This window comes from Jaculus jaculus, chromosome 9 (genome assembly GCF_020740685.1).
Source record: "Jaculus jaculus isolate mJacJac1 chromosome 9, mJacJac1.mat.Y.cur, whole genome shotgun sequence".
Taxonomy (NCBI): domain Eukaryota; kingdom Metazoa; phylum Chordata; class Mammalia; order Rodentia; family Dipodidae; genus Jaculus; species Jaculus jaculus.
The window spans coordinates 93,240,313-93,252,425 of record NC_059110.1 but is presented as its reverse complement, the minus strand read 5'-3'; the positions used below and the strand labels follow the sequence as shown (position 1 = coordinate 93,252,425).

The 12,113-nt window shown below is 44.4% G+C and overlaps 1 protein-coding gene across 4 annotated transcripts in view; it reads right to left on the bottom strand.

The window, feature by feature from the left end:
* Window positions 1–4,526: 4,526 nt before the first annotated feature.
* The window catches only part of Ap2b1 (adaptor related protein complex 2 subunit beta 1), a 179,533-nt gene continuing 171,946 nt past the window's right edge, over window positions 4,527–12,113 (bottom strand). For 2 of the 4 annotated variants that reach the window (XM_045158905.1, XM_045158904.1), the window contains exons 21-22: window positions 10,866–11,020; window positions 4,527–7,195 (exon numbers count right to left, since the gene is read on the bottom strand). In XM_045158905.1, coding sequence (XP_045014840.1) covers window positions 7,121–7,195; window positions 10,866–11,020 — 230 coding nt within the window. In that variant the 3' untranslated portion in view covers window positions 4,527–7,120. The remainder of the gene's footprint in view (window positions 7,196–10,865; window positions 11,021–12,113) is intronic. The other 2 variants (XM_045158903.1, XM_045158906.1) reach the window with 1 other exon arrangement.

The window sequence follows — 12,113 nt, the reverse complement described above, 5'->3', positions numbered from 1 at the left end:
CTGGAAACAACTCATGAAAGCCACTTTCCAATTAAGAATCTGGGTCTAACTAGTCCCCAAATTAGCCTTTTCCCTTGTTGCCAGCATCAAGAACGGCAGGGCAAAAGCGAAATGAGAATCAGAGATGGCAAGTTTGAAGCCAACTCGGAAACTTTTCAAGAAACATCCTTGTTGCTAATACCATGTCTGGGGGCTGGTTGGGATTCTAGGATTAGTGTTCAGGAGACAGGAATGGGTAACAACGGAGGAGGTGTGATCTTTCCCAAGTGCCACACCAGGTATTAAAATAAACAGGCTCTTGCCTCCTAGAGCTGGGGGTGGTGGGAAAGAATCTGGGTCCAAGCAAAATGAGGAAAAAGCACTAATACATGAAGTAGGAGGACGAAGGCTCAGGCCTGAGAGTCTTCAGCTATTTTTCTAGCCTCAGAAATAATGTAAGGGTGTGAGTTTTTATTCTTGTTTCTATTCTGCAGGCAGAAACCAGTGCAATCTCAAGGATGAATCTGGGGCCAACGTGCTCTATCTAAGCAAAGCTGGATGTGGTAGCAAAAAGAACCTTCCATGCTTCGGAGGAGGAAGCTGTAGTGTTGTTGGATGCAGTGCCACATGTCATTTGAAAAGCAGGGGCAGGAGCGACACTGAACTAAGGAGATGGGCAAGGAATAGACTAAGCAGGTATAATGGGCAGAGTGCTTTTTTTTTTTTCCCCCTGCTTTAAAACCTTGAGTTACTGAAGAAGAATACAGGTGAACAGGTGTGAACCTCTGACTGAACATTATTAATCCTGGGGATATCCCCACCCCCAAATAATTAAGGGATTAGGAAGATGGTTCAGTAGATAATGCGTTTGCTTCTCAAGCAGGAGGACCAGATTCCTAGCATCCATATAAATGCCAGGTGAACTTGGCTGCCCGTCTGTAGTCCCAGCACTAGAGAGGCCGGTGAGGTGGAGACAGGGGTCCCCTGGATGAGTGAGAGACCTTGTCCCAGTAAACATATGGAGTGAATGACGTTGACCACTGGCATGTGAGCCCGTATGCATACATGTATGTATGTATGTATTTAATATGTACTTAAATATCTTTATTTGCAAGCAGCGGGGTGAGGGGTGTGCCTGGGCCTCTTGCCACTGCAAACCAACTCCAGATGTATGCAACGCTTTGTGCATTTGGAAAACTGAACCTGGGCCATTAGGCTTTGCAAACAAGCCCCTTTAACCACTGAGCCGTCTCCCCATTGCCCATATATATAATCATTTATTTGAGAGCATGAAAGAATGAGAAAATAGGTGCTCCAGGGCCTTCAGCCACTGCAAATGAACTCCAGACGCATGCACCTCCTTGTGCATCTGGCTCACGTGGGTCCTAGGGAATCGAACTGGGGACCACTAAGCCATCTTCTCCAGCCCCCTATATATATTTTAAAGTCAAAAGTAACAGAAAAACAAGCCCAGAAAATGCTTTATGTTAATCAAAACATTTCTATGTAATGTATATTAAAAATCATTTTAGGGTTGGGGGGATGGCTTAGCAGTTAAAGGTACTTGCTTGCAAAGCTTTCTGACTGATGCATGTTTGATTCCCCAACACCCACAAAGCTGGACCCCAAAGTGGTGTGTGCATCTGAAATTCTCTTGCAGCAGGACACACATACACACTGCATCAAAATCAAATAAAAAATCTTTTTAGCTTGACTTTGGGGCTCACACCTTTAATTACACCACTTGAAAGGCTGAGGTAGGAGGATCACTGTGAGTTCAAAGCCAGGCTGGGAATACGGAGTGAGTTCCAGGTCAGCCTTGACTAGAGTGAGGCCATTTCAAGAATAAAAAAAGCTGGGCTTGGTGGCACACATCTTTAATCCCAGCACTTGGGAGGTAGAGGTAGGAGGATCGCTATGAGTTTGAGGCCACCCTGAGACTACATAGTGAATTCCAGGTCAGCCTGGGCTAGAGTGAGACCCTACCTCAAAAAAAAACCACCCCCCCCAAAAAAAAAAGAGGACTGGAGAGACACCGGCTTGGGTTTGATTCCATGTAAATAAAGCCAGATGCACAAAGTGGCATATGCCTCTTGGTGTTCCTTTGCAGCAGCAAGAGGCCCTGGGATATGCACATTCCCTCATTCATTCACTCTCTGAAAGAAATATTGTAAAACAATAATTTATCTATATTTTAGAAATATATATATTTAAAATTTATTTTATTTGAGAGGTAGTAGCAGATAGAGAGAATGGGCATGCCAGGGCCTCCAGCTACTGTAATGAACTCTAGAAGAATGCACCCTCTTGTGCATCTGGCTTACGTGACTCCTGGAGAATTGAACCTGGGTCCTTTGGCTTTGCAGGCTAGCACCTTAACCGCTAAGATACCCTCCAGCCCCAGAATATTTTTAATATGTAAATTCTAATTTTTAGTAATTTTAAAGCATTTATTACTTTTTTTGAGGTGGGGGGGATCTCTCACTCTAGCCCAGGCTGGCTTCTAACTCACACTAATCCTCCTACCTCCACCTCCTGAGTGCTGGGATTAAAGGCATGTGACACACTAGGCTTTTAAAGGCTTTTTGATTGACAATTTTTGTACATGCATACAATGTATTTTGATCACTATCTCCCCCTCCCAGTTTCTTAGGCTTCACAGGCAAATACCTTAACTGCTAAGCCATCTCCCCAGCCCCGACCCAATTACTTTTTTTAAATGCAGATTTTCCAAGCTCCATCCCAGATGCATTGAATAGAAACATTTGTCAATTTAAAGAATTATTTTTTTTAAATTATTTATTTATTTGAGAGGAACAGACACAGAGAGAAAGACAGATAGAGGGAGACAGAGAGAATGGGCGCGCCAGGGCTTCCAGCCTCTGCAAACGAACTCCAGACGCGTGCGCCGCCTTGTGCATCTGGCTAACGCGGGACCTGGGGAACCGAGCCTCGAACTGGGGTCCTTAGGCTTCACAGGCAAGCGCTTAACCGCTAAGCCATCTCTCCAGCCCTAAAGAATTATTTTAAAAAGTATTTTATTTTTATTGAGAAAGAGAATGGGCATGGCAGGGCCTCCAGCCACTGTAAATGAACTCCAGATGCGTGTGCTACCTTAACAACTAAGCCATATCTCCAGGCCCCAATTTTTTAATTATTTTACTTTATTTATTAGAGAGAGAAATAGCAAGTTAGAGAGGAGATAATGGGAGCACCAGGGCCTCCATCCATTGCAAATGAATTCCAGATGCATGGGCGACCTGTGCATCTGGGTTATGTGGACACTGAGAAATCAAACCTGGGTCCTTAGACTTCACAGGCAAGTGCCTTAACCTCTAAGCCATCTCTCCAGCCCACCTCTGTTATTTATTTTTTTTAATTTATTTTTATTTATTTGAGAGTGACAGAGAGAAAGAGGAAGAAAGAGAGAGAGAGAGAATGGGCTTGCCAGGGCCTCCAGCAACTCTGAATGAACTCCAGATGTATGCGCCACCTTGTGCATCTGGCTTACATGGAGCCTGGGGAATTGAGCCTTGAACCGGGGTCCTTAGGCTTCACAGGCAAGCACTTAACCACTGAGCAATCTCTCCAGCTCACACATGTATCATTTTTGAAAATTTACCAGGTAATGTGCACCAGAGTTGAATCTCTCTGGGGTCTTTTCTTGAACTGACATTATTCTTTACTGGTGACCCGTTTGACCTAAGCTTGCTCTTCAGGTCTCTGTCCCTGAGCTTTAAATGAGATCACCTGATCCCACTCAAGTGTGAATCCTGCTCTAGCTTGGTAGCCTAGCAAAATGTTTCTAGTTGTTCAAAGCAATTCATTCATGGTGTTTGGACATGCAAGAAATAAAAGCTATTTTTCTAATCACCTACCAAGTTCTGCACAGCATACACTTGTTCTACATGCCAGCCAGCCATGAAAGGCGCAAGGAATTATTCCAAGGGCCTCTTATTGTTGGGACCTTCTCTGCTCTTCCCTAAGTGCAGGTTGTGGGATAATTCAGTGGCTGTCAGCTTATCAGAACATGTACACATATCCCTAGAGACATGAATGTAGTTCATTAGGCTTGAACTTCTTGAGGAAGCTTGCTTTAAAGCAGAAGCAATTCTGTTTACTTGGGAATTTTGTGAGCGCTGGAATGAGACATCCTGGGGAATGGGAAACTAGCAACTTAACTGTACTCCTGCCCTTGGGTGTGCTGGCAGGCTGCCTACTCACAAGTCAGAAAAAAGCCAGTCACTCTGTCTGGTGCCCCTGGGAACACGTCAGGCAGGCTAGCTGCCCTGGGCGCGCTCTACTTACAGCAGAGGTGGTTCGAGGCTCAGACAGCCAGGGACCTCCCTGAGGTATATTCCTTTTCAAACCACATGTCATTCCATTTGGCTGAACTCCTGGGAGGGCTAGGCCATTAAAAGTGTTTTCAAAGAATGGTCACTAATGTGCTGTCACTCCCCTGGCCAACGTGTTTTGTCCAAGTGTCAGCTCTGGAAACAAAGGTACACTGCACATTTTATTTTGTGTAAATGAGTTTATTGACGAATACACAAGGTCAAGCTTCCCCCAACTCCCCCCCGCCCAAACAGATCCCAACAAGAACAGAATAAGAAGCATTCTTAGGACAGCCTTTACCCCTCCTCCTGCTCCTCCAGCATCCCAAGCCTCACATACAGACACACGGAACAGGACTGGGTGAGGACAGGAAATCTCTGACCAGTAAGAGCCCTGGGCATGTGCTTGCCTCCCCAGCCCTCTGTATGCCAGTAACATCAGACACACTTGGGCAGAGAGTGGGGTGTGGGGGCATGTATCCAGCTCCCTTAATCTGGCCAAGCTTGAAAGGGGCCTGAGGGGAAGCTGTGGCAGAGGCAACAGGCTGTCTCTTTGAGAGAGGTTCTTTCCCAAGAAGCAGAGCTCCTCCCCAGCTCTTCCTGGGGTGCAAATGGGAGGAGGCTCCCCCAGGAGGGAAGACATCATATGGATTGGCTCAGTTAGGCCAGCAGAGAACAGCAGCTGTTATCCATCAGTGGTGGGGAGGCTGAAAGAAGCCTTAGCTTCAGGGGTTGAAGGACATATCCTGGCATAAAAGCATGTTCTGTCTGCTTGTCCTGACACATTCTCTTCCTTCTGGAACTACAGTTTGCTTTGAGATGAGAGCACAGTGTTTGTAGTGTGAATCTCTTATAGCGCCTGTATCCAACTGACTCCATGTATGAGTCTCAACAAGGGAACTTTATCAACTTGCTTTCTTTCCTACCCTACATATCACCAACCTACCCACCTTCCACACATAACCCTGTGTTATATCCTGTTTCCCACAAGCCTAAGCGGTAGAGAGTGAGGGATGTATTTCCTTTTCATCATTTAGTAATTCTGATTCTTAAGATCTTAGAAAGTACACTGAAGGCCTCACACTCCACTGGTTTTGCAGCTGGTATGAAGCAGGGTCACTGCAGACACAGAGTGGCTGGGGGCTGGCTTCTGCTCTGATTTTCTACAATCCCTTCTCTGAGTCCAGTGGGTTAGGTCTGAGTCCAACAGAAGGTCTCTGCACCCTGGAGTGCTTCTGACTTCAGCAGGGGACGCTGAGAAGAGCTGTTTTGGTCACAGATCCCAAATACCGGGTGCTAGGATCTGCAACTGTGTGGACAGTGTTAAGCAGGGTAGTGTCCTGGGCATGAGGTGTTCTTTAACCAATCACACTTAATGTGTTGAGGAGACTTCACATACCCGTCTTTTGAGAGGTGACAAGAGCTACTTGACCTTCTGGGATGATTCTAATTTGCTTTGCAACTGAGTGCAGAGCAGATCAGAGATGAGGGGATAATGCAAACTGGCAACAGCCCTAAGCTCACTTCTCCTGTGCACTTCCTTCTGGCCTCAAAAACCGTGGCTCATTGAACCCATGGAACACGTTAGTTCCACCTTCACTGAGACATCTGGAAGTACCTTCAAGTAAATGAGAAAGATGCTTGCTGTCATCTGATGTCTACAAATGGATGGGTGCCAAACAGTGTGGAGTATGCAGAACCAGAGTAGACACAGGGAAAGCGGGCTTTGAGAGAAGAACAGGAAAGTCCTTCAGTGAGAACAGCACTGAAGGAAGTTGAGGAGACCCGCCTCAGCTCTGCTGCAGAACAGCCAAGATGCCTTGGCAATAACGAATGGAATGACTGACCTTCTTGCCTTTCTTTTTCCTTTATAGGAAAACAGGGTTGGGTGAGTCATTAAAGTTGGCCTAGACTCTGACTGGAGATCTGAACTGGCCCTGAGAACCACAGGGAAAGGGGCTGGGGGAGAGCATTTGGTTCCTGCTCGTATCTCTACCCAGCTTCCCGAGTCCCTGTCATTACTGGGTTGGTTCAGTGGAAAGGAATGTAGGAAGTTCCAACTTCTTTCAGTTTTGGTGCTGACAGGCCCTAGGTTTTCTGTACTTGAAACACCATTCAGTGAAGCTCACCATTACTAAGTATGCAGCAATCAAATAAGAATACAGCACGGGGCAGCAGAGAGCTCGAAGGCTTGGTCAAAAAAGTATTTTGGCTAGAGGGGGAAAAAAAGCAAAAATCCAAATGACCAAATACAAGGTTGCCATGGACAGAACCCCTCTGAGTGGGCCAGTAACTGCATCTTGGCCTCTAGACTACAGTGAATGATGGCTAGTTGTTTCAACACTTTCCACTGGGGACAGTTCCTCAGTTTCTCATATGTACAAAAATATACAACAATGAAGTGCAGCTTATGTTTCAGTGACACTTTTCCTTGCTTTAATATTTGCTGTCTTGTTCTGCTTTCGAAATGAGCTTTCAATTACAAAAAAAAAAAAATCACACTACACTCAAAAGAGGGCACAGAAAAGGCCAGCCACTGGCACATGGAGAAGCCCACAGTAAGGTCAGAGAGCAGCAGCAGGTGGCAAAGGCGGGAAGTGACTGAAGCAGCGGTTACAAATGTTCACAGAAAGCTAAAACTATCCAACAAGGTGAGCTCTAATGTCAGCACAGGGTAGACTTGGTCACTACCTGGGTGGGTGCCGTAGTATGTGTGGGTTCAGATTCTACACAGCAGTACAGTTCCAGTTAACAGTTCTTGGTGTGCACCGATTACAGGGTGGCTTGGAGGGTAGTGGTCTAGTTTATTAGTTTTTCAAAATGCTATCATAGACCTGATAGACGTACTGAGAGACTTCAGGAGCTCTACACTTCAGCGACAGCTGTGAGGAGAAAAAGAAGGGAGATTAGCATGAAGGACGGCATTAGCTCTAAAGGTATTCAAGCATTCTGTTCAAGAAAACTTTTAACAGTTTGCAAAAAGTGCAACTATTGATTAATGCAATATAATGTTAAATTAGATGCACCTTCCTGAGCTCTTTATCTGTTCTAGCTTTGTCTTTGTCTTGTCTTCTCATTACAGAAGGTATATTGCCTTGTAAATTGTGGCAGCAATCCCAGGAATAAAAAATTAAGGGCAACAACAACAGCTGCGCATGGTGGCACATGCCTTTAATCCCAGCACTCGCGAGTCAGAGGTAGGAGGATCGCTGTGAGTTCGAGGCCACCCTGAGAATAAGCAGTGAATTCTAGGTCAGCTTGGGCTAGAGTGAGACCCTACCTCACAAAACCAAAACCAAAACAAAACAACCCCTCCCCCAACTTTTAACACAGTAGGAGAGGACCTCCTATGATTGGAACGGCCAAATGAAGACTTTATATTAATAAGTACCATATATATTTTTATTGTTTTTTTTTTGAGGAAGGGTCTCATTCTAGCCCAGGTTGACCTGGAATTCACTATGTAGTCTCAAGGTAGCCTCGAACTCACGGCAATCCTCCTACCTCTGCCTCCCAAGTGCTGGGATTAAAGGCATGTGCTACCATGCCCGGCTCTAACACATTCTAGAAATGACATATGCACAGTAGGAGAACCAAGCAGTGGTTGTGAAGGGTTGTCACTTAGGTAAGACTGTAACTACAAAGGGAGAACAACAGGAAGCCTTTTTTTTGTGGTGATGGTTTATACAGAGCTACTCATATTATGAAATTGCATACTATGTAACCCCCCCCCAAGGAATATGTAATGTAAAATCTCAATTATGTCTGTCTATAGTTATATTGTAGCAATACCTATTTACTACCTTTGAAAACGCACTACAGGTGTGTAAGATACCAACAGGAAAAACTAGGTAAAACATACATGAAAGCTTGTGTGTGGTGCATGCTTATAACCCTAGCACTTGGGAGGCTGAGGCACAAGAATCAGGAGTTCAAGTTCAGCTTTGGCTATACAGCAAAATCAAGGACATGAGACCCTGGCTCAAAAAATAAAACAGGGACTGGAGAAATGGCTTAGTGGTTAAGGTGCTTGCCTGAGAAGCCTAAGGACTCAGGTTCGTTCCCCCAGTACCCAATTAAAGCCAGATACACAAGGTGGCACATGGGTGTGGAGTTCGTTTGCAGTGGCTGGAGGCCTTGGTGTGACCATTCTCTCTCTTTCTGTCTCTTTCACACTCTCAAGTAAATAAAATAAAACTAAAAAACTAAACAAACAAACCATGAAGTTGGGTATGGTGCTACCCAGCACTCAGAGGGCCGAGGCAGGAGGAGTGCTGTGAGTTTCAGGCCAGTGTGGGCTACATAGTGAGTTCCAGCTTGGGCTAAAGTGAGACCTCGCCTCAAAAACCTGTTCCATTTAAAAAACTTTAATTATATCAAATTAAAAGGTTCTAAAAAAAAACAACCCTGAGGTTAAGATACTGATAGTAAGAAGCCCTTTTCAAAATAAAATAAGGTATAGGAAGCATCAAGAAATAGCTGACACCTAAACATCACTCATCCATCAAAAAATTAATGATTTTTTAAAATAAATATTCACTTATTGGGGGGGGGGGAGAAAGGAGCAAGCTAGGGCCTTCAGCCACTGCACACAACTCCAGATGCATGTGCCACCTTGTGCTTCTGGCTTACATGGGTCCTGGGGAATTGAATGTGGGTCCTTTGGCTTTGCAGACAAGTACCTTAACTGCTAAGCCATGTATCTCCCACCCAAAAAATTCATGATTAAAAAAAAAAAAAACATGCAACTGTCTTAACTGCTAAGCCATCTCTCTCTCCAGCCCATGATTTCTCACTCTAGCCCAGTCTGACCTGGAATTTACTATGTAGTCTCAGGATGGCCTTGAACTCACAGTGATCCTCCCACTTCAGCCTCCTAAGTGCTGGGATTAAAGGTGTGAGCCACCACATCTGGCTTACCTGACTTTTTTTGTTTTTAAGATTTATTTTTATTTATTTATTAGAGACAGAGAGGGAGAGAGAGTGTGAGTTTCTAGCCACTGCAAATGAACTCCAGACACATGCAATACCATGTGCATCTGGCTGACGTGGGGCCTAGAGAATGGGTCCTTAGGCTTCGCAGGAAGACCCTTAACCGCTAAGCCATCTCTCTAGCCCTTACATGACTTTAAAAAATACATATTTTATTCATTTTTTTTTAATTTGAGAGAGAGATAAAGAGGCCTATAAGAGAGAAAATGTGTGCTCCAGGGCCTCCAGCCACTGCAAATGAACCTCAGACCCATGTGCCACCGTGTGCATTTGGGTTATGTGGGTCCTGACACATCAAACCTGGCTCCCTTAGCTTTGTAGGCAAGCATCTTAACCACTAAGTCATTTCTCCAGCTCCTTACATGATTTTTTTAGAGAGAGAGAGAGAGAGAGAGACAGACAGACAGACAGACAGAGACAGAATTGGCATGCCAGGGCCTCAGCCACATAATAGAATTCCAGATGCTTGTGCCACCTAGTGGGCATGTGCAACTTTGCCCTTGCCTCACTTCTGTACATCTGGCTAATGTGGGATCTGGAGAGTATAACATGGGTCCTTAGGCTTTGCAGGCAAGGGCCTTAACAGCTAAGCCACCTCTCCAGCCCAACCTTAGGTATTTTTGATTAAGATTAACAAAACATCTATAATTTACTTCAGTGCAGTACTGAAGAAGTTTCCCAAACTAAAGGAAAATCTGAAGACTGGAAACTTCCCTATAGGCTAAGGAAATTCATGATTAAGAATAATTACTTTGCAGCTGGATGTGGTACCACATGCCTTTAATCCCAGCATACAGGAGGCTGAGGTAGGAGGATTGCCATGAGTTCTTGACCACCCTGAGACTACATAGTGAATTACAGGTCAGTCTGAGCTAGAGTGAGACCCTACCTCAAAAGATCAAAAACCAAAAATAAAATAAAATAAAATAAAATTAGTTTTAGGCTGGAGAGATGGCTTAGTGGTTAAGGCGTTTGCCTGGGAAGCCTAAGGACCCCAGTTCAATTCCCCAGGGCCCACATAAGCCAGCTGCACAAGAGGCACATGCGTCTGGAGTTCGTTTGCAGTGGCTGGAGGCCCTGGCTTGCCCATTCTGTCTTTCTCTCTGCCTTTTCCTCTCTCTCTCTCTCTCAAATAAAGAATATATATATATATATATATATATATATATATATATATATATATATATATATATATATAAAGGAGGAAAGGTCAATTTGAAATCAGCGAGGACACACTCCTCTTAGCTTACACAGAGGACCAAACACACAGACATGGGAGGTAAATAATATCTGAGATGACTTGCCAAGTTTGGCGAGCAATTCTACATCCAAGGGGCAGCAATGAATTTGCAGTATTCCTTGTTGCCAAAGGTGCCACGTCTTTTGGAGGGGGCATATACTACAGATAGGAAGGAGGTCTTCCATAAACACCACTGTGCTTTCTTTTCTGACTGCTTGTTTTGGGTATCTTTGTGGGTTTCTGCAGCATACTATGAGGAAATACAAGGGCTCTTACCTCCTTCCTCTAATCCATTTCACCCATTCTGAGAAAAGTCTTACCGTATAATTGGGGTTTCCTGGCTGGATACGTAGCTCAGCCAGAATCCAAATGCCATTAGTGAGCTTCAGGGACTGGTACAGCATGTCTTGCCCTTCCACATTCCTCTTGGCAATGGTGTAAACATTGTTGTTTTGCAACTTGCTGGAAACAGTGTCTAGAAATACAGATAAAAAATTACACACTTTCAGTTAAAATGTCAAACAAATGCCCTCTCTCCTCTGCCTTCCTTATAAGCCCCCTATGCTTGGGTTCCCTGTTGAGGACCTCCACATGCTCACTCCAGGAAGCTCTTCTAAGATGCAGAATGAAGGCTCATGAAGGGCCTGCCTTGCAGACTGCCAGGCAAAACTAGAACTAAGCATTACTGTAAGAGTTACCTAAGAAGATTATACAATAGCTGGACCTAAGAATTTAGTAAGATCAAAGGAAGTGTTAGGCAGGTAAAAATATTCTCGAGGGGACAAAAGAGATGGGTGTGTGGGAGTCCCACAGTGACTATTATGTTGGTATTCATTTCTGGAATACTGGTCTCAAATCAGTGGAAATACACTGAACAATAAGCAAATCTCTTTTTCCCCCACAAGCCACTATTACTTCACTGTGAGCCACCTGGGCCGTAATTTGTCAGGATTAAAGAAGTAAGGTAAGAGCTGCAAAAGTCCTTTTAAGTCACATTTATTACCCTGGTTGCTGAAGAATTTTTTTTAAAAGCAAGCAAATGACTCCTTAAGAAGTTAGAGAAAGCAGTGCCTTCAAATAATGAAGCAAAATGTCTCAATAAAACACTCTCAGATGGACACTGTGCAGAGGTGACTGCCAACCAGGCCTCAAATCCCAGCTGCTAAACTGGTCAGGCAACTCAGGGTAAAAGCAGGTTGGTGCCTGGCTCTTTAGCACGACTACAGCATCAAAGAGACATGATGGTCCAGAACTAAAGGTCATTTCTCCCTTTGTGAGCTTTAGCTACAGTATCAGAGAAGCTAAGACTAGAGATGATAAACATAGCTTCTTTATTAACTGTTTATTATGTTAGTTTCTGATGAGGATTCAAATTACTCATGCCTACTTCAAGAACTAAACTCTCCCACATAAAAATCTGTCGTATTCTATTGTGCTCTCTAGGAAAAGGAAGCATGATGGATGGCATTCCACTTTCCTAAATGGTTTGCTTTCAGCACAGGCATCCTGGAATTCTCATCACAGGACTTCCTTCCTTTCCACAATACTAGGACACAACAAGTGCTTGG